Consider the following 27,827-nt stretch of genomic DNA (forward strand, 5'->3'; position numbering starts at 1 on the left):
GGGCAGAGGCGGAGGCAGGGGTGTGGGCAGTGGAGGCGGGGACGGAGGAGAGGATCTCTTACACCAGGGGCCATGCAGCTAGGACTGCCACCACCTGTCACTCTTGGCCCCCGTTCAGAGGACACAGCATTCTTCCCATGGCCCGACTGGGGGGAGAATGATGTTGGAACAAGAGAGAAAAGGGAGGGGTATCTGGGGCGCTGGGGGAGCAGCCCTTTCCCCAGGCCTTGCTCAGTATCCCTGACTTGGACAGGATCAGAGGGGGCCTGGAAGAAGGGGAGTACTCAGGCAGGCCTGAAGGGCAAGAGTATGCCCAGGCTGAGCCCTGGTCTGCCCACCTGTGTGCCACATCTCCTGGGGCTCCCCAGAACCTGGCTAGAGCCACAAAGTCCCAGGGATAATCTCCCTGACCCTAGTGCCCAGCTCTGTGCCTCGACATCTGGACCTGCTTGCGTCACCTTTGGGTAAGAAATTGTCTCAGCGGCACTTGCTCAACATGTCCATAGGCCTGGAAGCTTTTTCTTTTGAAACTGTCCTTTTCTTGGGCTCCTGGGGACACGGAAGCTGCCCTGAGTAGCCATGGGAGATGGAGAGTGCTCTGTGCCCCTCCCCCGAGCTCATCCAGTTCTCACCCATGACCTATGTGGAAGAAGAGGGCTGGCAGAGAGTCTTTTCAAGGATGCTTCACTACAGTGGTGGCCCGAGGGGCACTCTAGCCTGAGGTGTTCGAGATGCGATGGGGACAGCTATGATCCAAGGAGCCTTCCATCACCCAGAGCCTTTCTCAGAGGGGGCCCTTGAGAACTGGCCAGACCTGGGTGCATTAGAAGTAGCTGTAGAGGCAGATGCAGTGGTTCACACCTGTAATCCCAACACTTTGGGAAGCTGAGGCAGGAGGATCACTCGAGGCCAGGAGTTGGAGGCTGGCCTGGGCAACATAACAAGACCCCGTCTTTATATTTTAAAAAGTAAAATAAAATGAAGTAGCTGTAGAGTGGTTATCCAGGTTCAGGTCCTGACTGCAGCAAACCAGTCACTTCACTCCATGGCCTCGACTCCTCTATCAAATGGGAAGCCAATGGAAAAACGCTTGATGAGAGAAAGGAGGGAGAATGCAGCCCCTCTAAGCAGTGGGGAAATAGGGACCTGTAAAAAAAGATTGAGGAAGCTGTTAAGGAACTGACAAAAAGTGACCACCAAAGTGGGGGGAATAAAAAAAGCAAGGTGCAAAGTAGCATGTAGAGTGTGCTATCCATTTGTGCAAAAAAAAAAAAAAGGGGAGAATAATATATAATATTTCACTTTATACATGTAAGAATTTATTTGGTAGGATAAGCAAGGAACGGGGGCCCAAGGGTGGGAAGGAGACATCACTGTATATACTTTGACTTTTCTGTTTGAACCATGAACTATGTGAACAGGCTACTATTCAAAATGAGTGGGAAGTTTTGTTTTGTGAGCAAATGTCAAGGGTTTTTGGTATAAGCTGGTAAAAACCATAGTTGGAGCTCCTTCCCCAGTCTTGACTATTTTTTTTTTTTTTTTTTTTTTTTTTTTTGAGACAGAGTCTGGCTCTGTCCCCCAGGCTGGAGTGCAGTGGCACCATCTCGGCTCACTGCAAGCTCTGCCTCCCGGGTTCACGCCATTCTCCTGCCTCAGCCTCCCGAGTAGCTGGGACTACAGGCGCCCGCCACCAGTCTTGACTACTTTTGCTCTGCCTGGCCCTCCTCTCCAGGCCCGGTCCTCCTCTCCTCCATTTCTCTTCTTTAAGGTCCAGTTAACAGTCTGCCCCTTCCAGGAAGCTAAAGTAACAGCTGATGCCTATACGGTACTGACCACGTGCCTGGCGTCGCTCTGCATGCTCTCATGTTGATCCACCCAAGTGGTCTTCAGAAGAACCCGGTGCGGTAGGTACTAGAGAGATGGGGAAACCAAGGCATGGAGAGGTTATGTAATTTACTCAGTCACATAGCTTGGAAGGGGCTGAACTGAGCTCTGAACCCAGGTCCCCTGCAGAAAGGGAGCTCCCACTTGCTGAGCACCTGTCATTCGTTTTAGCCATCTTGCCTTTAAGCATCATCTTGATGATAACTCTATGGGGAGCGCTCATCTCATTTTCTGCATGAGGACGAGGAGAGTTAAAGGAATCAGTAGCTTGCCCAAAGTCACTCAGCAAGGAAGGGAGTTGAGCTTGGAATGTCATTCTTCAAACTCCAAAGCCCTCTTCCCTTCCTAAAATGTCCCAGCCTGTGCCTCGCCCCCGTCTCCCTGCTGAGTAACCCCTTTATGGATCTTGCAGCATTCAAAAGGTTGAAATGTTTCCTGTCCTGGTGCCGATCATTAGGACCTCCTGGCCCTCTATCTGGCCCAGAGCATGTTCTAGTTTAATTTGGAATGTTGGGTCCCCTGCTTCTGGCCTCCCCCCAGTGCCCCAGCTGATCCCACCATTGGTTGACGCTGTCTGGGAGCCCCCTCAAGGCCAGGGGCTAAACACATCCCCAGCACAGAGTGGACTTGCCTATCAGTGTCTGATGAGTAAATAACTGATTGACCAGAAGGCTCTAGACTGGGGTTTATGGGGTTACCTCCCTATGCTGGACCTTGCTGGCATCTCCTTGTTATTATTGTGGTTATCAATACCAGTCATTTATTGAGTGCCCACCAAGGGCCAGGCCAGACTATGCCAAAGATCCAGCTCCCTGGATCCTCAGAAGGGACTGTAGGGGCCAATGTTACACCATTTTAAAGGTGTGGAAACTGATGCTCGCAGAGGGAAGTGACTTGTCCCCACAGTCACTCAGCTAGTGAATGGCTTCAAACTACCCACATTCAAATCCAGAGCCACCTCCCAATGAGACCAAAATCCAGGCTGGGACAACTTCAGGGGCATTAGTGCTACTTTTGTTATAATTATTATTCCCAAATAATTACTCTTATTGAACTCTTTCTAAAATGGACCAGGCCCTGGGGTAAGCAGCTTCATGAGTATCCTTCCTTCAATTCTTACAACTCCCTACCATGCAGTGATTAGGAGATGTGTCAGTGAAGCGCTGCGACCAGTAACTGTGAGCTTGGAACAATGTCTTTACCTGTTTCCTTATCCGTAAGGAGAGCAGCCGCCTCCCAGGAGATAGACAAAGCATCACAACAGTGAGTGTGAGCATAGCGAGTGCTGTATAAATGTCAGCTCTTTCATCCCCATTTCACAGATGTGACAGGAAAACTGAGACACAGGGCAAAGTCATAGAGTTGGGATTGGACCCATCTAACCCAAGGCTCTGCTCGTAACTGCTCTGCCCCATTGCCTCCCTCTCACAGCATGGCTGGGAGCATTTAGCCAGTACACATGTAAAGAGTGCCCAATGGCACAGTACCTACAGCACTGTGGGGGCCCAATAATATCGTGGACACCCCAGGTAGAGGGTTCATCTAGTCCCGCCAGCTCCCCTGCAGTGCCTCCCACTGGGATGAGAGTCTGGCCTGGTTCCGAATCTACGGGATTGCCTGCTCCAGCCAGCTGCTCCCTGGGAGTCCCCAAGCTTCTCAGCACTCCCTTGGAGGCACAGGGGTGGGGCATGGGGAAACTTCCTCCACCCACCTAGGGGCTGCCAGAGCCCCTGCCCACCCTTAAGAAGGGGCTTCCCCACCCTGCACCAGCTGTGCAGACACCCTCTTTGCCTCTACAGCGGCAGGACAGGAGGTGGGGCAATGCCAAGACCAATTAAACCCGCCAGGGGAATTAAGGTCAGCAGGATGCAATTATGCCTGTTGGATTTAACAAGGCCAGAGGGAAGGTTTCTCCAGCCAGAGTTCACGGCTCCTTAGGCCTCTTGCCCTGTGTAGCTCTGTCTTCCAGGAGCCTAGGCTTCCAGGCTCGCCTAGCTCTGGAAGAATGTATTGGGGGTGAAGGGGTTAACTTCACCCAGGCACTGCTTCCTTGGCTCTGGAGAGGAAATCAGTCCAGCCAAGAGGCTTTAAAAGGACCTGTTCAGAGAAGTCATGCCCAGTCTGACCCTCTCCCTGCTCAGCTGTGATGGAAAATCCAAAGAGTTGAGCAACAACCTTTCTGACTCCAAAGAGAGCAGCCAACTCCCCTCACAGCCTTCCCTCTGCTCCTGTTTGAGAGCCACTCAAGGCTGCATTAGCACGTTGTTTTCTCTTGCCCTCTCCCACCTTGGACCCCTGAGCCCAGGGCCTTGGCAGGACCTCTCAGGCCTCTGGAAAAGCCCTAGGTAAGGTTGCTGTCCTTACAGCAGACCTTGTCCTTCCAGCCAAGCTAGTAAGCAGAGGTCTGTGGGCATTCTGTGTGCAAATCGGACATAGGTTTCTCTGAAAACACAATTGACACACTGTTCCATCCCACAGTTGTAGAATTTTATTGCTAAGATTAATTACTGGGGGCTCTTACTGTGACAAGGACTAAACTGGTCACTTTTGGGACACAGAGATGAAATTGGGGGAGAGCTATAGAATTACTGCTTATTACATTTTAGGTGAAAAAAGACTATAATAATCAACCATGCCTGTAATCCTAGCACGTTAAGAGACCGAGGCCGGAGGATCACTTGAGCCCAGGAGTTCACGACCAGCCTGGGCAACATAGTGAGACCCCATCTCTGCAAAAAAATTTAAAAATTCGCCAGGCATGGCGGTGCACACCTGTGGTCCCAGCTACTCAGGAGGCTGAGATAGAAGGATTGCTTGACACCAGGAGGTTGAGGCTGCAGTGAGCCATGATTGTGTCACTGCACTATGGCTTGGGTGACAGGGTGAGACCCTGTCTCAATAAATAAATTAATTAAATAAAAATCAGCCATGGAGTGGGATCCTTTTTGTTCAAAATATTTACAAAGAAGATGTCTGGAGGGATATAAATGGACATATTTACAGGCATAGAAATAGAGATTATTTTTATTCTTTATTCATCTAGATTTTCCAATTTTTTTGGAAATGACTTGTAACTCTTAATCAGATCAATAAGTAATTCCAAATATATCAACGTGGACACAGATTTCTTCAGAGAGAAAATGGTAAGAGCTATAAAACACCATGAAAGGACTTCTTGGCTCAGGGCCTCAGAGAACTCGCAATTCAGCTACTGCAGGGCTTTCTCAGTAACTAAACCCCAGAGTTGGTTTAAAATGAAGCCTCCTGGCTGGGCGAAGTGGCTCACGCCTGTAATCTCAGCACTTTGGGAGGACAAGACAGGCGGATCACTTGAGGTCAGGAGTTCAAGATCAGCCTGGCCAACATGATGAAACACCATCTCTACTAAAAATATAAAAATTAGCCAGGCATGGTGGTGAGCACCTGTAATCCCAGCTACTTGGGAGGCTGAGGCATGAAAATCGCTTGAACCCAGGAAGCAGAGGTTGCAGTGAGCCAAGATTATGCCACTGCACTCCAGCCTGGGCAATAGAGCAAGACTAAGTCCCAAAAATAAAAATAAAATAAAAAATAAAATGAAGCCTCCTTGGAATGAGGCCCCAGAAATGTCTATAAACCAGCATTTCAGGTGATTTTTCATGCACATCCAAGTTCAAGAACACCAAGTCAGAGAGCCAGCCCTCTAGAAAGCATCCTGAGAGCCTTGGAAGAGGGAACAGCTTTGAGGCACTGTCCTGACCATCACCCTGGTGCAGTTAGTGGAGAGCTTCCAGGATTCATATCCCTATAACCCGGGGCCACACTTCTCAACCCTGATGCACACTGAAAACATCTGGAGAGTTTCTACAACTCTTAAAGTCTGAGCCCCTCCTCAGCTCAGACCAATTAAATCAGAACATTTGGGGTGGGGCCCAGAATGTTGGTATTTTTAAAAATCTCTCCAAAAGATTCTGATGTGTGGCAGGGTGAAGAGCCACTGCTCTGAGGCTTTCCTAGGACAGGAACTTCATTTTCTCTTTTGTATGTTTCTTTTTTTTTGAGCCGGAGTCTTGCTCTTTCACCCAGGCTGGAGTACAGTGGCGCAATCTCTGCTCACTGCAACCTCCACCTCCTGGATTCAAGTGATTCTTCTGCCTCAGCCTCCTGAGTAGCTGGGATTACAGTTGTACACTACCGTGCTCAGCTAATTTTTTGCATTTTTAGTAGAAACAGGGTTTCACCATTTTGGTCAGGCTGCTCTCGAACTCCTGACCTCAAGCAATCCACCCGCCTTGACCTCCCTATAATCTCAAAGTGCTGGGATTATAGGCGTGAGCCACCGCGCCCAGCCAGAAACTTCAATTTCTGTTTCCCTTGAATGCCCTCCATCATAAGGTAGGAAAAAGTAGCACACACAGCAGGTATTCTTTCTGACTGGTGTTGCCTAGGTACCCCATCCCAATATCTGAGACCCTTGGAGTCCAGATGCCAGTGCAAAACAGATGCAGACTACATCACATTCAATTTCATATCCCAAGTACCTAGTACAATACGTGGTGCTGTTGTGGCTAGTAGTAATAGCCACTAACATTCATTGTGTATTTACAATGTGTCAGACAGAGATATTAACTCTTTTAATCTTCAGAGCAACCTTATGAGGTGGATACTATAATCACTCCCATTTCCAAAAGGAAACAGAGGCACAGAGGAGTTTCAGAGGTAGTAAATGGCAGGCTGGAATTTAAACCCAAACTCTCCTGCTCCAGAGCCCTCACATTTAATTACTACTCCGTACCACAAAGCAATGCCCACTGAAAAATAAATTCACGAGTGAAGAATCAGTTTGGTTGCCCTAGGGCCTGACATTCAGTAGGTGCTCTGTAAATGTTGAAGAATAAATGCACCTACTTGGTAGGACCCTGGAACAATGGGAAACCAAGAGCAGCCCCTCCTTCATTCCTCCTCTCCCATCCCAGCCCAACTTCTGCAGCATAAACAGCAAAGCCAAAAATAGTGATCTAATGACGTGAGACGAACAAGGTCATCTGAAAATGCCCACAGCCACTGGACACCTCCCTATAGGATCAAGTAGCAGGAGGGTACCCCAGGCTGGTGCAGCTGTTCCAAGAACAGGAAATGTCCCGGGAGCAGACTTGGGAGTACCATCACATAAAGGCAGAGGCAGTGGGGGGAAACCACAGACATACCAAACAGTAGAAGCAAGACCAAGTGTGGAGCATAGACCCAGAAGATAAGAGTAGTTCGACTTCATCTGCACTAGAAGTCACTCCCATCACCCAATCCCAGGAAATGGCTCGAGAAGCAGAGAATGCATGTTCTGTCCTCTTGCACAGGACAGCTTCCCAGCCTGCCATTGCGCTATTTATAAAACGTCAGGACCGTTTGCTAAACTGGGCTACCATAAGAACCAGGGGGTGCATGGTAAGCTCTGAGCAGCTGCTGGGGGAAGAAGACCCTGCCTGAGATGGTGAGGGGCCTCCAAACAAAGGATGAGGGGTGGGCTAGGCAAGGCACCTCCTGGCTGCAATCCACTTGGCACGGTGACCACCTTGGCTATCATTCAGGCCTGCTGAGGCTTGTGACTTAACTGACTGGCAGCTGCCACATCCCTGACAGGATCCAGCATGGTCCGAGATGCCCGCTGTGCTGACAGAGTGAAAGGAGGAGAGGACCTGCCTCCCAGTGTCTGAGAAGCTTAGCTGGAGGTTCCCACAGCAAGGTCAAGAGTTCAGTGAGGGCTCCAGCTCAAATTCAGAAAAAGCCAGGCCTTATCCTCCTGGAGCTGGCTCTGGTCAAGGGATGCAAGTTGCTGCAGTAGAAAGGACACCGGAGGGCAGATGGACCTGGGTCCAAATTCTGACCCTGCCATTTATTAGCAGCATGACTTTGGATGAGTCACTTAAACTCTGAGCCTCGGTTTCCTCATCTGTCATATGACTTGTTGGAAGAACATATGGAAAAGCATTCTTCCCTCTGTCTTCATTCTGGGAATGGAGTCTTGGCTAAGGAGATAAACATCCACTCCACAAGCTCAGCAGCTCTCCCGTGTCTAACTCAGTCAGACTGTACAAAGGTGACCCCCCAAGGGGCTGTGGAAGGGAGGAAGATGTTCTCACCCTGAGATAGGCTCTTGACTGGCTGGGCACTAAGGTCACAGGAGAGAGTGGCTGCCGGCTCCTTGGCCCATGGGTACCTGCGTTAGGAGACCTGTTGTCTGTCAGGATTTGCAGGTCCCTCTCCTGGCACAGTGGTCCTCACACTTAGGCATGCATCACTGTCCCCTGGAGCGCTTGTTAAAATATACATTGCTGGGCCCCACCCTCAGCATGCCTGACTCAGTAGGTCTAGGGTGGGAATAAAGAATTTGCATTTCTAGTCCCTGATGATGCTGCTGCTGCTGGGCCGCAGACCACACTCTGAGGACCACTGTCTTAGAGAATAAAAGTCCCACAGGCCAAGATGCTCAGGCCTCTGAGTAGCTCACAAGAGTAGTGTTGTGGTGTATGTGGGGAAACACAGAACACTGAGACCCAGTCATCAGTACAGCAAATGTTCCAAGGATAGAGAGATGCACAAAAAGTGAAGCTCTGGCCTGGCACGGTGGCTCATGCCTGTAATCCCAGCACTTTGGGAGCTCGAGACCAGCCTGGCCGACATGGTGAAACCCTGTCTCTACTAAAAATACAAAAAAAATTAGCCAGGCACGGTGGCAGGCGCCTGTAATCCCAGCTACTCGGGAAGCTGAGGCAGGGGAATTGCTTGAACCCAAGAGATGGAGGTTGCAGTGAGCCAAGATGACACCACTGCACTCCAGCCTGGGCGACAGAGCGAGACTCTATCTCAAAAAAAAAAAAAAAAAAGTGAAGCGATTTCATGAAGGGGAGGCGCATTGGCAACCCCTCCCAGCTCCTGAGTGACTGTGTGGTCTGTGTTGCTTCCCCCATTCGTTTTCTAATGCTGCAGTAACAAACTACCAAGAGAGAAAAAAGCTCTCTTGCTTGAACAAACTCCCATGAACCTCCTCCCCTGCAGAGATGTCTCCCTGCTTCTTTTGGCCAGCTGTTAACTAGAAGCTGCTGACCCTATCCTGTCAGGTTGTTAGCTGTGGGTAAATAGCAAAGGCTTCCGGCAATCCCTGGTGACACAGCCACTGACAACACTGAATATGTGACTCAAGCATGGCCACACTGAGTCACACTGGCTAGCTGGGTGGGTAACAGTCACCATTGCTGCCCAGAGGGCCTTTGGGGCATGTTAAAGCGGGAGAGAAATTCCCCTCCACTGAGCTGGAGGAAGGGTCCTTTCTAGCAAGATCATTCTAACTTCTATGAGGAGACCGAGACCCAGAGGATATAAACAACATGTTCAAAGTCACAAAGCAAGAGCAGCTCTCCCAGTTCCCAATCTAGGGTTTGTTCCATGAAATAATTCTGTATTTCTCTTGAATCCTGTGCCAATTATCCAAAAATAACCCAGGTCTCCTTGACCATGAACATGTAAAAACTGAATCGCAATGGAGAGAAACAGAAAAAGAACAAGGTGAAGTCTGTTTTATGGTGACATCCTTAAACTGCCTCCAACAATAGAAAGACCACTTCCAAAATAATCTCAATCTTGGGGGGAAAATCATATCTTGGATGGGAAGGACTTCTTTGTGGCAGTCTGCAAGAATTCACTGAACATTCTGTGCAGTCTTTAACCAGTTCCAAGGTCAAGAAAAACATCAGAAAATATGTGTGGGTGTCAAGGGACAGCATTATTCAGGGATTAGTCCCCTGGAGTGATCTGGGCTAGATTTCCGTTTCCAGAACAGCCCTTGGAAAGTCCTCAACAAGACAGAACACTGGTCTCCAACATACTTCGTTGAAGTCCACATGGAAACCCAGGGACAGGAGAGCTTGCTCTCTTGTAGGGATTAAACAACTGGCTATAGAAGACATATAAATACAAAAGTAGGGCTGGTTTGGCTTTTAAAAATGCCTAGAAAAAAATCTAAAAATATTTAAGCTGAAAGGAGCCTTAATAATTGTTCCAGCTCAATCTTATTTGACGGATGTGGAAATTGAAGCCCCCAAAAGAGGAATAACTTGTTAAAGGTTACCCATCATTTCACTAACCAGAGTGAGATTATAATCCCACTCTTCTTCCCAAAAGACACATCACAGCCCCAGGTAGAGTCTTTGTTTTGTTTTGCTTTGTTTTGTTTTTCTAGACGGAGTCTTGCTCTGTCGCCCAGGCTGGAGTGCAGTGGCATGATCTCGGCTCACTGCAACCTCTGCCTCCCAGGTTCAAGCGATTCTCCTGCCGCAGCCTCCTGAGTAGCTGGGATTACAGGCGCCTGTCACCACGCTTGGCTAATTTTTGTATTTTAAGTAGAGACGGGGTTTCACCATGTTGGTCAGGCTGGTCTCAAACTCCTGACTTTGTGATCCACCTGCCTCGGCCTCCCAAAGTGCTGGGATTACAGGTGTGAGCCACCGCACCCAACCTCCCAGTAGAGTTAAGAAAGACCAAGAGCTTTCTCCTTTCAAATCTGATCTAAAGTAGAGACAACAAATCTAATTGAAAATGTGGCATCCCAAGACTTTAAAGAACATAACTAGAATTATCTCCAGAAAGGCTTTGCTAAATGCCAATTAACCTCATTTCTGGACATGGGTGTCAATAACGCTGACATCATATCAGCCAAAAAGAGCTTTCCATTCAGCAAATGTGCAAGCCAGGATAATGTCATTAACTATGCTTTTGGGAAGGGCTTCTATTCACTTTCAAGCTTATATTTTAATTACAAACATAGACTGGTAAGTGGTTTGAGAACTACCATTTAAAGTTTAGAGACAGCAGACACCAGGACTCCACAATGGCATCAGTCATACCAGTGAAGAAGAAACTCATTCATGGATGTCATATTAGCGGAGCTGCCAAGCTGGATACTGATTTTACCACCAAAGGCATTGTTGAAGCGTTTCAAAGAGGTTACCACAGATACTATTAAATACAACAAGCATGACAACATGAAAAAAGGGAGTGTCACCAGGGTTTCCATGGTGCTGGCAGCTTACATGCCTTTTGGCCACTGCCTTTCTTATAAGGAGCTCAAACATAAGAACCACCGAAGAGGGGCCAGTATGGAGAGCACACTCCGCACTCCTGACCATGACCTCCTTGGCCTAGAACCCCTCCATGAGGAATGTAATCATTGCTGAATCTTTTTATCCAAATGAAAATAAACCTCCAAATAAAAGATGACTAGTAAACAATAATAATAAAGTTTAGAGACAAACATGATCTGTTAGGGGGAAGCAAATACAGACAATTCTGTTCTATAAATAGAGCTAAGAAAAATCATTTGCAAAATAAGCACTTTCAATGTGGAGAAGCAAACTCAGAACAATGGAATAGCATCCTGCTGTTAAAATTGGTATTTACAAAGTATGCAATAATATAGGAAAAATGAGTTACTATTATGCTAAATGAAAAATAATACTGGCTGAGCACAGTGGCTCACGCCTGTAATCCCAGCACTTTGGGAGGCCGAGGCGGGTGGATCACGATGTCAGGAGTTCAAGACCAGCCTGACCAACATGGTAAAACCTCGTCTGCACTAAAAATACAAAAATTAGCCAGGCGTAGTGGTGCATGCCTATAATCTCAGCTATTCAGGAGGCTGAGGCAGGAGAATTGTTTGAACCCGGAAGGCAGAGGTTGCAGTGAGCTGAGATCACACCACTGCACTCCAGCCTAGGCAACAGAGGGAGACTCCGTCTCAGAACAAAAAAAAAAAAGAAAGAAAAAGAATACCATATATATACACATACATGTATATATATATATACATACACATACATGTATATATATATATACATACACATAGAGAGAGAGAGAGAAAAGCTCTACTATGTATAAAACCAAAGTTTTACACAAGAAAAAAAAAAAAAATCACTCATCTGTGTCACAGAGTGTCCCCGAGTATGGTGATAGAGGTCCATCAGTGCAAGGCTACAGCCTTCTCCTCTCTCTTTACCACTAAGCAAGCTTAAATAAGGCTGCCCCAGACTGCTTTACACATTACGAGTTATGACCACTGACTAGTATCTTGACCCACTGGAAATTTCTCCCACCCTTGCTCCTGAAAGAAGACCCGAGACCATCAGTGCCCAAACAAGCTGGGCAACAGCACTTGGATGCAACTCTTCATGCATTCACACACCTGCAATGTTCTGGGACACCAGTCCCATGCTATGTGGGTCTCTTCAGATCTGACAGCCCAGGTTTCTATTTCCTCTCTGACCAATGCTTTAAAAAAAAAAAAAAAAAAAAAAAAAAAAAAAAAAAAAGGTGGGGGAAGGGCATTTGATGCCATCAGACCAGGTTTAGTCTGTTGAAATAATTCTTTCATGATAAAACCTAGTACTTGCTTAAGCCTTTCCCCTGACCCTCCTGGTCTGAGTGAAATGTCAGCATTTGTGAAGCTGTTTTAGGAAGCTGATACTTTCAGCACATAAGAGCCATGGTTTGGCCTGAGCCCAGACTCTTATTCATTTACAAGGAGAATAGCAAAAATCATCAAACATTTCCAATGTCAGCAACCTTTACTATAGCATTAGAAAATAGAGTAGGTGTGCAAGAAGACAGGGAAACAAGTAAAAAGCATGTTTTTGTCCCCAGACTTTTTTGTAGCAACTACACTGGCTTCAGCTGGATAACAAATTGTCCTGGAATTCTTGGCTTTGGAGCAAACATGTCAGCTCCCTGGTTACGCCTTCGTCATTGCCCAAAGTACCACACACTTTAACCTTCCTGCTCTTTCCATAGGCCTGGGTTTGTCCCATATCCAGGAAACTTTATATGTTGTCTAAACTGAGCATCCCAGCAGGCTACAAGGCAGATGGCAGCTCAGGATTCAGAATGTTGACCAATTCCTACCTGGATCCACACCACCAAGCTGTAACTCAGCCTGCCTGTGCAGAAATAGGAGCCCAGCCACGTGGCTAACAGCTTTTTTAACTGCTACTCTCAGCAATGAGGAACTTCCCCAGCAGACAAGATTCAGTAAGATGGCCTTCATCGAGAGAACTGAAAAGGAAGCAATATCAAAATTGATCCAACAGGATATACAGGTTCAACCAAACACTCAAGACAATACGCAAGCACCCAAAGCTCAATTAAGCAAGGAGGAGATGAGGACTAGGTGCTGCTGTCTTGCCCTCTAGTCCTTGGGACCTCAGGTCACAAACCCAGGACATCATGCAGAGGTCTGCCTCCATGTCACTAGATTGTCATAAGAGTCTTCATACTTGTCAGGAAGGAAGCCAGCACATGCCTGAGGTAGCACCTGAACTACATCTTTTAAATGCACAACACGTATGAAAAAACCAAGGTACAGAGTGTAAAGTATGATGCTATTTGTGTAAGAAAATAAGAGGAGGAGGGTAGGTAGGAGTATGTATAGGAAGAAACCATCTCTGCAAGGGAACTTAAGAAACTGGCAGCACTATCTCTGGGGAGGGGAGCTGAGCAGTTGGGAGGAAAAGGTAGGAGGAAGACTTTATGTTTGTATCTTTTCAATTCAGAACTATGTGATGTATAACCTTTTAAAGAACAAATTAAAATTTTTAAAAATACATAATGATACTATCTTATTTCTTTAAAAAAAAATGCTCTATGTGTGTGCTCAGAGAAAACATCCTGGAAGAATCCTATTGTGAACCATGGGTTACACTGGGACATGAGAGTAGGGGAAGGAAGGAGACTTTCATGTTTTATTTCATACAGTTAGCATTTTACTTGTTTCCAAAAGGCAGTACTACTTTTGCAAATCTTACTTTAAAAAAAAAAAAGAAAAAAACCTTTACAAACTGCAACCTCACTTTCAAAAACAATCCCTAAGCTCCCACAAGCACTCTGTCTCACATTACTGAATCACATCCCATCTTGTGTTACGATTATTCGTGTCCAGGTCTCATCTCTGTTAAATGCTGGAGCAACTGCAACTTTGGTCTGTCTACCATGCTGGCTCCACTTCCCAGGAACAAGACTCTAGAAAAAAGACCTGGTAAGGAATAAAACAATCAAAATGGTAACCAAGCAATTAAACAGGACAAAACAATCAACCAAAGTTAAGAGTGAGCAGTAATCTTATACATATATTAATTAGTGCAAGAATATCGTCGGGCGTGGCAGCTCACGCCTGTAATCCCAGCACTTTGGGAGGCTGAGGCAGGCAGATCACCTGAGGTTGGGAGTTCAAGACCAGCCTGACCAACATGGAGAAACTCCCTCTCTACTAAAAATACAAAATTAGCCAGGTGCATGCCTGTAATCCCAGCTACTCGGGAGGCTGAGGCAGAATTGCTCGAACCCGCAAGGCGGAGGTTGCGGTGAGCTGAGATCACACCACTGCACTCCAGCCTGGGTGACAAGAGCAAAACTCCGTTTCAAAAAAAAAAAAAAAGAATATTAGCAATAGGAAATCATGGCCAAGTTAAAAATGCACTGAAAACAAAGCATGCTTCCCAGAATTGCAGGAATTCTGACAATCTGCATGTGTGCATGTGCTAGGAGCTTTGCAAAATAGCCAAGCAAAGGCCAGGCGTGGTGGCTCACACCTGTAATCCCAGCACTTTGGGAGGCTGAGGTGGGCAGGTCCCTTGAGGTCAGGAGCTCGAGACCAGCCTGGACAAAATGGCGAAATCCTGTCTCTACTAAAAATACAAAAATTAGCTGGGTGTGGTGGCATGTGCCTGTAATCCCAGCTACACCGGAGGCTGAGGCCGGAGAATCGCTTGAACCTGGGAGGCAGAGGTTGCAGTGAGCCAAGATAGTGCCACTGCACTCCAGCCTGGGTGACAGAGCGAGATCTCCCAAAAAAAAAAAAAAAAAAAAAAAAGGCAAGCAAAAAGTAGCAGCTAAATTCTTAAAATTCAGTAAATTCTTATCTCAGGACATGTTCTTTAGGAAAATTCCTGAGTGACCTGAGTGTGGAAAGATGATGCTCCTATTAGCACATGGCCTGAAGGGATGAATAAAATAATTTTTCTGTAAAACGCAAGCAGAAAGTTTGAGTTTCTGGGAAAAATGGGAGAGTGTGCTAGAAAAATGAAGGTGATGTGAGGTGGTCCAGAAAAAGAGGGCTCAGTACTAGGCAAAAGACCATGTGGTGGAGGAAAAGATTGCCCCTGGGAAACTGAGAAATTTTGGGAAGCAAGAGGCACTGAATGTTGATATCTCAATGTTAAGCTACTTTCTCTAAAGTAATGTAACTCCTGTTTGTGGCCTCTAACAGACTGTCACTTATTACCACTGACATGAGTTTGCACAGGGGATTATACAGAATGGAGCAAATGGGGCAGAAGGATCCCTCACATCCATAATTCTCAGTAACACTCCCAAAACCCTCAATCTGAGGGCCAGATTTATTCCCCTGCCTGAAACAACAACGAACAAAACCAGACAAGGTATATGAAAAAATGATTCCAGATGGAAATACATGAATGATAGTGATAGAGGAGAAATGCTGATACCAGCAGAGAGAAAATCTACATAGGACAGACACAGAGATCAAGAGATAAGCAGAAGTGGAAAAAAACAAGAAGTAACCAGAAAAAAAATGAATGCTGCTGTGAACCCACAAGAAATAAAAGGACTAGGGTAGAACTGGATTTCTCACAGTACAAGGGAAGGACCCTGTCTCTGTTTGGGGCTGACACCTGGGTGCCCTCTATAAGAAAGGTGCCCACCTTTCTTTCACTCTCCAAATCCAATCTGTTAGGAAGTCTTGTTAGTTACAACTTTAAACCACATTCAGAAACCAACCACTTCTCCTCTCTGCCACTGCCACCACCCTAATACAAGTCACTGTCAGTTCTCACCTGGACAACAGCCGAGAACCTCCTCACCTTCCCAATTACAATTTCACATGCCCCCGACTCCCAACCCATCTACTCACATAGCAGTCAGCACATCTGTCACCTTACATAAGAGCTTAAATTATTTGCTTACTGTCTATCTCTCCTACTAAAATGTGAGCTCCATGAAGGCAAGGTCTTTTTTTTTGTTCATTGCCGTATTCCCAGAGACTAGAACAGTGCTAAGGTATACAGTCATCCCTCAATATCCGTGGAGAATTGGTTCCAGGACACCCCTTCATTCTCCACTCTTCACGCATCAGTTTATGGGGGTTCAGGAGGACCAGGATCTGCAAATCATACTGTCGGAAACACCATCTTGCTTTGTCAATTAATGCTGGGACTACAATGACTTGTATATAAGAGATTCATAAATGCTCATTGAATAAAAAAAATGAATATAAAATAAGTTTCAGGTCATATATGGTACCTAGGACTAGCCTGGGCAGAACCCAGATGCTTTTTTATCTCCTAGCACACGCAATGAATGATAGAGTTGATACTCAAAAATGATGTGAATTCTAAAAGAAAATATATTGTTTAACATGGACCTAAGCCAATTCTGTGCCAGCCACAATAAACAGAGATGGCTATGGCAATTCTTATCTTCAAGGAACTTACATATCTGTATCTCTATTAATTTGTGAACAAGTTCATGTAACTCAGATATAGTATAACTGCTCTACTCGAGATGTATACAAGAAACATTTAGGAGCCACAGCCGGGTGCGGTGGCTCATGCCTATAATCCCAGCACTTTAGGAGGCCGAGGCGGGAGGATCACGAGGTCAGGAGATGGAGACCATCCTGGCTAACAGAGTGAAACCCCATCTCTACTAAAAACACAAAAAATTAGCCGGGTGTGGTCGCGGGCGCCTGTAGTCCCAGCTCCTCAGGAGGCTGAGGCAAGAGAATGGCATGAACCTGAGAGGCGGAGCTTGCAGTGAGCCAAGATCACGCCACTGCACTCCAGCCTGGGCGACAGAGCTAAACTCCGTCTCAAAAAAAAAGAAACATTTGGGAGTCACAAAGAAGGAAGTGACCATCTTTACCTGAGGAGGTCAGAGGTCAAGGAAAGATTTCTAAAAAAGATTTAACTTTGGCTGGGCGCGGTGGCTCACACCTGTAATCCCAGCACTTTGGGAGGCCAAGGCGGGTGGATCACTTGAGGTCAGGAGTTGGAGATCAGCCTGGCCAACATGGTGAAACCCCGTCTCTACTAAAAATAGAAAAATTAGCCGAGCATGGTGGCACGCACCTGTAATCCCAGCTACTTGGGAGGCTGAGGCAAAATCGTTTGAACCCGGGAGGCGGGAGGCTGCAGTGAGCAGAGATCGTGCCACTGCTCTCCAGCCTAGGTGACAGAGCGAGATTCCATCTCAAAAAAAAAAATCTAACTTGAGCTGAGTCTTTAGGGAAGAAGGTACAGTCTGTGCGAAGGCATAACATACATGATTAAGTGGTTACTGAGAGAGAGTTAACAGAACATGGAGATATTCTGACATAAGACAGAAAAAAATTACAAAGTACTTTTCTGGGCCAGGCGTGGTGGCTCACGCCTGTAATCCCAGCACTTTGAGAGGCCGAGGTGGGTGGATCACGAGGTCAGGAGATAGAGACCATCCTGGCTAACACGGTGAAACCCTGTCTCTACTAAAAATACAAAAAAAAAAAAAAATTAGCCGGGAATGATGGCGGGCGCCTGTAATCCCAGCTACTCGGGAGGCTGAGGCAGGAGAACGGCGTGAACCCAGGAGGCAGAGCTTGCAGTGAGCAGAGATCGCACCACTGCACTCCAGCCTGGGTGATAGAGCGAGACTCTGTCTCAAAAAAAAAAAAATGTTCCTGGACCCACCTCTCAAACTACCCATTTCCCAAATAAGATGTGACCTCCAAAGAGGCTTAACAGATTTAAAAACATCAAATAACACAATCAGGGAGGGAAAGACAAAACGTATTTATTCCAGGCCAGGTCTTAAAACGCACACTGCACTGTTCCCTGTTGTTATCAGCACCAATAAGGAGAGAACGTGCCTTAACGGCAGCCCCACCCAGAGCCTGCTGCGTGACTGCTGTGAGGCTCCCCATGAACCCATGCAGTCTTCTTCCTCACTGGTGCAGCTGGTGAGGTTTTCTACCCTCACAGCAAAGGGATCCTTAACTATAAATTCACTGTATGCAGAGAAGAGGACAGAATCTGATTTACTGATTGTTCCTCATTTAAACCATGACTTAATCTCTATCTTAGGATTTAACTATCTTTATTTTCTGTTTAAAATTTTTAAAAAAAGTGGGGAGAGGGTGAGAGTGGTAAGGGGCAATAGCAATAGAGATTACACTGTGCTGACACAGAGACTAAATTCTAATCAGAGTGAAGACCCATATAAAAGGCCGGCTAATGGTTTAAAGGAAGTAACTACATGGAGTCTAATCCAGACATTCAGAAGTTACATCTCATTATTAGCCTTAGTAATGTAAGAAAACAATTCTCAACAAAACTGGAGTCCACAGTTGTCAAGTATGCTTTCTCAGGCATGGGTAGGTAAAAGTCTGGAGAAATGGGTTCTCTCCATGACCAATGACAAAGCAAGATGGTCCCAGGTTTGAGGTTAAGAGCAGGTCCCATTGCTGGGCGGTATCCGCAGCTCACAGCTGAGTTTAGCAGTGGAATCGAGTGGAGAATTTGGGAGATACGGGCACAGTCAGAGGCTGGTCACTTGACTTTATCTCCAGACCCTGGTACTTGCGTATTGGATTTGCCTTATGCACCTGCAAAGTAAGGAAAATAAAGTTAATAAAGTTACCAGTTAGAGGGATGTCAGAGAACTATGCTTATAATTGCTTTTATTTTTTTCTTTTTGAGGAAATGTTTGTAGAGTTTTACAGATCCCAGTCACTAGTTTCAGGTGTGGGGAGTGGGGCCTGGGGGGCAACACAGTATGATGGAAAAGTACACGTGCTTTGGAGCCCAAAAGGTTTCTATTCAGGTCTCTATTGGGTCCCCCAGCTTTCCTTTAGGCCACACAGTCTCCTCAAGTCCCTTAGCTTTCACTAAAGATGCCAGATCTATGTCCTGTGTGATTTACTAGGGTACAATAGGGCTGTACTCAAGTATAGCAGAGAAGTTACAAACTAAGAATTTCCCGAAGTACAATCTTAAGTTTACTGACTATAAATATTCACCAAAAGCCTGAATCCTGGGGAAAAAGCAAAAACAAAACACAACAACCATACCAGGAAGGGTGGCTAAAGAAGGCATGGTCCCATCCATCCTTTAGGGTAGTCTAAAATCAATCCTAAATCAAGCCAGATTAGTAGAGAGTTAACCAGCATTGACTGAATTGTGCTTTAGAATGGTGCCATCGGTTATGTTGAGAATTGCTGCAAGAAATAGTTCTATAATGGGGACAAACACAAGAGGCAGGTACCAAGTGCTAAAGAAAAATCAAAGTTGAAGCCAGGGAAAAAGGCTGATTGTATGAGTGTATATAGAGTGGGGATTATACTATTTTCTCATTCACTCAGCAAATGGTAGTTTAGATTTTGCCAAGAGGCTGGTCTCCTGAATAGTGTGTCCGTGGAACCTTCCTATGGGCATAATCACCTATGCCAATAGCTATTTCAACTGCTAGTCTAGCATTTTATTTATTAAAATAGAGATGAGACTTTGCTATGTTGCCCACGCTTTTCTTGAACTCCTGGGCTTAAGCAATCCTCCCACCTTGGCCTCCCAAAGTGTGAGGATTACAGGTGTGAGCTGCCACACCCAGCTGTAGTATAGCACTTTTAGACAAAACCTCAACAACTTACACATTTTTCTTTCTTTTTTTTTTTTTTTTTTGAGACAGTCTCGCTCTGTCACCCCCAGGCTGGACTGCAGTGGCACAATCGGCTCATTGCAACCTGGGCCTCCCAGGTTCAAGCAATTCTCCTGCCTCAGCCTCCCGAGTAGCTGGGATTACAGGTGCATGCCACCACGCCCGGCTACTTTTTGTATTTTTAGTAGAGACGGAGTTTCGCCATTTTGGCCAGGCTGGTCTCCAACTCCTGACCTCAAATGATCCACCCACCTGGGCCTCCCAAAGTGCTGGGATTACAGGTGTGAGCTGCCATTCCTGGCCTTCTTTCTTTTTAATTGACAGATAACACTGTATATTTTTATTGTGTACCGCTGATGTTTTAAAGTAGACATACATTATGGAACGGTTACTATGTGAGATAATGCATTTGTTAATTAGCAAGATGCTAATTAACATTGTAGTGTGAGCACATAACATCCACTTACTGTAGTGTGAGCACATAACATCCACTTTCTTTACAGTTTTCAAAAATACAATATGTCATTAACTACGGTCACCTTGTTATATGATAGATCTCTTGAAATTTACTCCTCCCATCTAACTGTAACTAAGTAACCTTTTACCAACATCTCCCCATGACCCTTTTTTATTTATCATATGAAGTTCCACTAAAACTGTCTGCTTCCTCATTAACACAGTTAACACAACTTGCTGCCCTCCTAGCAGAGTGGTCCTTAATGTGGAGCTCAGGCTTCTTTTTGGATAACCAATATCTAAATAATTATGTTAGTGGAGGATTACCTGGAGCGACGAACACTATAACTCCAAGGAGTTTGGGCCAAGTATTAAAACAAAAATACAGTTGCCATTTAATTCCCATGTCCTTCCCTATGTATTCTTGTCTAATTACAAAACTCAGTGGTGCTTCTTAACCCCAGAGGAAATAATAAGTTACATAAATAAAATAAACAAATAAATAAAAAACAGTCCTAGGAAAGGCATCATGGTTATACCACATGTTGTCCTCCTTATGAAAACTTCTGGAAGAAATTCTGTCTAAAAATTCACTATCAAAGGGATAAATGTATTTTTTGAACAACTGTCTTATGTCTCATGAACACTGAGAGTTTTGTAACTGACAGGTTGGTTCCTAAAAAGGGCCAAAATTACAGCTCCTACTTAGATCACAATGTACACATCGTTAGCTTCATTCACAACTCAACTTCATCACCACCCTCAGTTTGTGCAATTCCCCCTTTCACTCGTTGTCTTTGGTACAGCCTTGTGGGCTACCTTAGATCCTGTCTGGTACAAGGTAAGGTACAGGTAAAATAAAACAGAGGCATGTCTGTGTTCATCAGTGCTCATGCTCCCAGTTACCAGTTCTCTCCGTAGCCTGGCCAGCTCCTCCTTTTTCTGCTCTTCCTCCTGTTGTCTGGCCTCCTCCAACTGCTGGGCTTTCTGGGCTTCTACCTCAGCCATTCTCTTCTCCAGCTCCTGCCGCTCTTTGGCTCTCTTCTCAGTAGCCAGCTGAAAAGGTTCCTGAACTAGAGAACCAGAAAGGCCCTCTAAGTACAGAAACAGAAAAAATATTGGTGCACAAGCAGGACTTGCATAAACCTACGCCCCCTGGAATGAGCAAGTGGCACAGACATGCACATTAACAGGAAGACTGTGCTCTAAACAAGCCCCATTGGGAGAAAGGTAGAGCAAACCACATACAAAAAGTTTTAGAATTTTAAGAGTTCAAAGGGCCCCTGGAAATCATCTAGTGTAATTGGGAAAAAAGCAAAGAGATAAAGTAGCTTGCACAAAACTATATAGTGATTGATTTTGAGGCAGACATAGGAGAAAGATCCCAATATTCTTTTTTTCCCTTTTTGGAAAGATTTTTTTGAAAGAGATGGGGTCTTGCTATGTTGCCCATGCTAGTCTCAAATCCCTGGGCTCAAGTGATCCTCCTGCCTGGGCCTCCCAAAGTGCTGGGACTACAGGCATGAGCCACCACAGCCGGTGGAGTCCCAGTATTCTAGCACACTGCCCAGTGTTTAAGGAATCAAATGTTTTATATCTAAAGTTTGCTTCAGAGTGAATTCCAGAAAGCCTGACTGGCTCTCCCTCCCTCATTTACTTGTTTCTCTATGGATGGGGAAAACCTATCATTGTTGTTGAAATGCCAGCTGCTTCTGCCAAGGTTCATGTTAAATGAATCTGGCCCTAACACATCCTGCAACTCAACATAGCTGCTGGGTTCAATAAAGGCAAAAAACTGTGTCTAGGGGAAGAAAAGCTACCATCTGCTAAAGTCAAATGCTTCTAGTTGACACAGCATTGTACTGACACACTGAATTCCAGCATCCCACTGGGAAGTCTGACAATTCTGCCCCAATCCCATCAGAGTACATATGATACTACCAGCAACTGATTTCTTCTCTTTCTTGGGAACAAAGGGCTCCTGAGAGATGACGGTGTTTGGACGAGCCTTGAAGCAAGCTGCTTCTTTCTGCTGTCTCAGTTCTTCTTCCAGCTATTAAAGAGAAAGTCAGTCAGATGAGCAATGCCTCAACTTTCTATGACCACTACCTCAATAACTTAATACCTCAATAACTTAAGTTCTAATGTCTGAACTGTTTCATCAATAAAAATAGCAGATTTAATATAAACCCTAGTAAAAATCTCTCACACAAACTTTACAATGAACAGATCAGTCTGACAACATTTGAACTCACTGAGAATTAGAAAGTATTTTAAAGATACTTTTAAGATTCCCAAGTTTGCATTTTCGACATTAAAGTTTACGTTTTTTTTTTAGTTTATGTTCACATTTTTTTTTAATTATACTTTAAGTTTTAGGGTATATGTGCACAACGTGCAGGTTTGTTACATATGTATACATGTGCCATGTTGGTGTGCTAAAGTTTACTTTTAAATTAAAAAAAAAAAGATTCCAAACACAAAGAAATGATAAATGTTTGAGATTATGGACACGCTAATTACCCTGATCAGATCATTACACATTATACGTATTGAAACATCACTATGTACCCCAAGAATATGTACAACTATTATTTGTCAATTAAAAAAACAAAGTTTTAAAGGTACTTTTAAGACCTATCTTAATATCACAAAAATAAACAACTAGACATTTTCTGCCTTCACACATGATTCATTAGGAACTATACAGTATCACCTATAAAGTATTCTTCCCACCTCCAAAAAAAAAAAAAAAAAATCTAACCAGAATTGAATCAAGCCTCCAGATCTTACTACTCATTTATAGGAAATACAAGCAACAGAGGAACATGTTAAACAACTGTGTGGGAACACAATCAGCAAAATCCAGATTGTGGAAAATCTACAGTACAAACAATCCAGTTTATTCAACAAATAAAATGCAAAGAGAGGAGCCCATAGATTAAAAGAAGATTCAGAGATTTAGCAAACAAAGGCACTATGTAGACCTATATATGGATATTGATTTTAACAATTCAACTGTTTAAAAAATTATAAGAAATGTGCAGATATTTGATTACTTTTAATCTTTTTAAGTGTGAGAATATTATTGTGGTTATAAGTCTTTATATTTTAAATATATACACTGAAGTATTTTTGGATGAAAAGGGATGTTACATAGAATTTGTTTCAAAGTAATCTTATATAGGTAGAAGTATCCTGCGTAAGATAAGTGGGTAGAAGTTGGGATGAAATAAGACTTTCCATGTTTTGATCACTATAGAACCAGGTGATGGGTTCATGAAAATTCATTATACTATTCACTCTACTTTTATATTTCTGAAAAGCTTTTTAAAACAATTGCTTTTGTTGTTGTTCTTTGCAGAAAATGCCCTACACAGACATTTTGTGTCTTGGTCATTGAGAAGGAGAAATTCACTATTTCCAAGACAACAGTCCTAAGGTTTCCTAGAGAACCACACCAACAGGGGACCAACGTTCAGTCATGTAAGCCATTACAACTCTCGGGCTTCAGGAGGGGTAATTCCTACAAACAAACAATAGCCTAGAGCTCCTTCTGGAAAGAATCCAAGATTAATGATGACATAAAAATCCCAATAAACTTAGAAATTCAGGGGAAATTTTTTCCAGCCACGCAGAATTAGAACCCAATTAAATCAGCAAATAACCAATTGTTTTAAATCACCTGTCATTTATAAAGAGCAAATAGCACATCATGCTGAGAAAACAGCATTGTACATTGATAATCTGTTCTCCCATACTGTTTCTTACCAATGCATCAACAGAAAGGAATAAACACAATGAACGAGTCTAATAGATGGAACAGATAATATCTTAAAGAGACTCCCGACTCCAGAAAAGCCTGTTGGTTCCCACATTCCCCGGGTGATCACTTGGAGCAGGGGACATTCCCAGGTGATCACTTAGAGCAGGGGTCAGCAAACTCTGGCCTACAGGCCAAATCCAGCTTGCAACCTGTTTTAGGACAGCCCTTGAGCTAAGAATGATTTTTACATTTTTAAAGAGTTGATTGGGCACAGTAGCTCACACTTGTAATCCCAGCACTTTGGGAGGCCAAGGCAGGCAGATCACTTGAGATCAGGAGTTTGAGGCCAGCCTGGCCAACATGGCAAAACCCTGTCTCTACTAAAAATACAAAAATTAGCCAGGCATGGTGGCGCGTGCCTATAATCCCAGCTACTCGGGAGGCTGAGGTGGGAGAATCACTTGAACCTGTGAGACGGAGGTTGCAGTGAGCCGAGATCGCACTACTGCACTCCAGCCTGGGTGACAGAGCAACACTCTGTCTCAAAACAAAAAAAGAGTTGAAAACACGTGGCTGGGTGTGGTGGCTCACACCTGTAATCCTAGCACTTTGGGAGGCCGAGGCAGACGGATCACGAGGTCAGGAAATTGAGACCATCCTGGCTAACACAGTGAAACCCCATCCCTACTAAAAATACAAAAAAATTAGCCAGGCTTGGTGGTGGGCACCTGTAGTCCCAGCTACTCGGGAGGCTGAGGCAGGAGACTGGCGTGAACCCAGGAGGCGGAGCTTGCAGTGAGCCGAGATTGCACCACTGCACTCCAGCCTGGGCGACAGAGCAAGACTCTGTCTCAAAAAACAACAACAACAACAAAAAAAAATGTGTGCATACACACACACACACACACACACACACACACACACACACTATGTGACAGAGACCATATGTAACCTACAAAACCTAAAATATTTCTTATCTGGCCCTTTGCAGAAATAATGTGCTGACCCCTGATTTACAGTGAGAGCCCCTGAAACAATCCAGTATGTTAACGTAGGTGATTTCAGTGTGGTGGGTCTGCCTATCCAATCAACCAACCACGCAATTAACATTTTGGCTGCTCTCCCCATCCCCTACCTGGTGCTTCCAAGTCTGTGCCTTCAGAGCACCTCTTCTGTCAGTCTCCAAGCAGAAAGGTTCAATCTGGGTCACATTCTTTACCTTCTTCTCTGGCAGGTTAATGGTGTCAAAATGAGGCAAGGGAAGTGCCTTGAACTTGGGCACCTAACAGAAAAGAAAACATGAGATTTAAGATAAAGACTAGCTGGAAAGCAATAGCTGCTCCAGAATATCTGGAAGAATCTGAAAAATAAGGAAGGACAGTTTTCAAAGCAGCATGAAAGAATAATGGGTTCAAAAGGAAATCTAGGCTTTCCTCCTAATATTGCCTATAACCACCAGTGTGATCAGAGGCAAGTCACTTAACCTCCTTGTGCCAGAAGGATTATTTAAATTACTTGTCCCATTTATATTTTATAGGGTTCTTAGAAAGATCAAAAGAAGTCAGTGATTTTACAGTTAAAAGTACTACAGAAAAAACTGTCTTTGAGGGATCAAAGAATAGTATTATACTACTTGCAGAAATGGAAACACCTACCTCCCCTTTCTGCAGTTCTTTTATTTTCTTCTCCTTCTGTAACTGACGTTCTTTGTCTCGAGAATCAAAGGAGAAAGGGCATATTTCCACAGTTCTTGCCTCCGGGATTTGAGGCTTAAAAGGCACCCCATAATGTGGCACAGGTTGAGCTTTTATCACTACTGGTTCGTCCTCTTCCTAGGGAAAAAATTGCAGTTTAGAAATAAGACTCCTCACTCTCTCCAACTTCCCCAGAATGTGGAGTCAGAAGACATTATATTAATATGTGGCATTAATTAAAACAAGTCACTCAGCCTCTTAGGTGTCTTAGCTTCCTTTTCTATCCAAGAAAGATGATGACTTAGGTAAGTCATCTCCCACCAAGGGCTAACACAATTACTCTTAAAAGATCTAGTTTTCCACAGGAATGTTGTAAAAGCTAAATAAGATCTAACATTATGAATAAAATGAACATCAGAAGATCGGTCCCAACCAAGCATATACCTTAGTGTCTTCTTTGACCCAGCCTCTAGACTTCATTAAAACATGTGACTAGGACTTAATGGTTGCCAAACCCAGAATAGGACCAAGTTGTTTGGGTTCAAGCTGGTAACACAAGATTACTGCGTATTTTAGTTTCAAATGAACCTATAAAAAGGCTTATGCTTGCAATCTGCTATAAAATTACCCTAACTCTGGATATTTATAGATAAAACGGGAGATGTAACAAGAACTGGCCTGATCAATGACAGTTTATATATTAAAATTCCATAAACCATCACCACGGTCACCTTTGCAACTCCTCTGGGTTAATGGAGATAGGACAAGGTGGATGTAATTGCTTAGTATGAATTTTCAAAGTCCCTCACTGAATAGTGACAATCTAAGGCAAAATAAAGTGCAACTTTTGATCCATGTTACAAAGAGCAGCTGATTTTCAATGCTACGGCAGACAAGCCTCCAATGCTTAACTGCTCCTTACTGTTTCCATAAATTGTAACTAGTTATCACTAAGAGCAGAAAATTCATACCCTTACCAATTACTTTGTTCTTGGAGGAACAAAAAAATGAACAAATGTTCATACCCATTCTTAAAGACAAGTCCAGAAAAGAGTGGTTGCCTTTGAACGCCATTAAGATTAATAAATGATAAGGCTTAGATTGACTGACTATATAGAAGGAAAAAGAATCCCCCTACTCCCAGGGAATCACCTCATCTTCTTTGGTGGGCATTCGAATTCTGTTCTTCAATGCAAAGGCTGGTGACTTGGGGACGGTGATTGGAAGTACCTTCTTTTCAGGAACACCCTGAAAGGAGTAAGCAACTCAATTAGATATCACAAAATGATTTCCACTAAGCTGTATGAGAAGATTAAATCCTTTTTTTCCCCCTTTGGGTAGAGACAGGGTCTCACTATGTTGCCCAGGCTGGTCTCAAACTCCTGGGCTCAGGCAATCTTCCTGCCTCAGCCTGGCAAAGTGCTGGGATTACCGGTGTGAGCCACTGCATGTGGCCTAGAATGATATTTTTGAGTTTTTAAAATATAATTAATCTAAGCACAGAAAATAAAAGAACACTAAAAGGGAAAGAACACCAAACTGTCAACTCTCATATCTCTTTGAGGGTGAATTAAGAGAGAAATTTAATTTTCTACATCGCATAATCCTTTTATTTGTTTGTTTTGAGACAGAGTCTCGCCCTGTTGCCCAGGCTGGAGTGCAATAGGGCAATCTCAGCTCACTGTAACCTCTGCCTCCTGGGCTCAAGCGATCCTCCCACCTCAGCCTCCTGAGTAGCTGGGACTACAGGTGCACACCACTTTGCCCAGCTAATCATTTTTTGTAGAGATGGGTCTCAAATTCCTGGCCTCAAGCAACCTCCTGCCTTGGCCTCCCAAAGTGTGAGGATTACAGATGAGAACCACTGCACCCAGCCTTATAGCTCATAATTCCAACACATTCAACTACGCTGAAGACTTTTCCTTAATGATTTTTAAAGCACTGCTAACATTTCAAATCGTTGTGGAATAAATGACATGTATCATATTGTGCACATAATTTAAAACTAATACATTTTAGAGAGTTGTTCCATAGCATTTTTTGATTCGCACAGAATTTATATTCTATCACAAATCTGGCAATTAATCCTAACTGCAAAATGGTATCTCTTGGCTGCTGTTTTGAACGAAGTGTATGGCCAGATCGATTAAGAACAAAACAAAACCTCAGCAATTTCTGCTTACACTCGTGTCCACATCCTGCCCCCATCAGCTCTCTGTTCTGCTCTTCCCTAAAGTTTCACTGCCAGACCCACTTCAACTATTACCTGTGCCATTCTGCTAGTCTCCTAAGTCTTTCAG

General features: G+C 44.4%; 1 protein-coding gene across 1 annotated transcript in view; it reads right to left on the minus strand.

Moving 5' to 3' along the window:
• Positions 1 to 17,729: 17,729 nt before the first annotated feature.
• TPX2 (TPX2 microtubule nucleation factor) overlaps positions 17,730 to 27,827 on the minus strand; it is a 61,733-nt gene continuing 51,635 nt past the window's right edge. Inside the window, exons 13-18 of the mRNA XM_003273497.3 lie at positions 26,680 to 26,775; positions 25,489 to 25,665; positions 24,969 to 25,115; positions 22,009 to 22,120; positions 20,974 to 21,161; positions 17,730 to 18,562 (exon numbers count right to left, since the gene is read on the minus strand). Of these exons, the coding sequence (XP_003273545.1) occupies positions 18,452 to 18,562; positions 20,974 to 21,161; positions 22,009 to 22,120; positions 24,969 to 25,115; positions 25,489 to 25,665; positions 26,680 to 26,775 (831 nt within the window). The 3' untranslated portion in view covers positions 17,730 to 18,451. The remainder of the gene's footprint in view (positions 18,563 to 20,973; positions 21,162 to 22,008; positions 22,121 to 24,968; positions 25,116 to 25,488; positions 25,666 to 26,679; positions 26,776 to 27,827) is intronic.

This window comes from Nomascus leucogenys, chromosome 13 (assembly GCF_006542625.1).
Source record: "Nomascus leucogenys isolate Asia chromosome 13, Asia_NLE_v1, whole genome shotgun sequence".
Lineage (NCBI taxonomy): Eukaryota > Metazoa > Chordata > Mammalia > Primates > Hylobatidae > Nomascus > Nomascus leucogenys.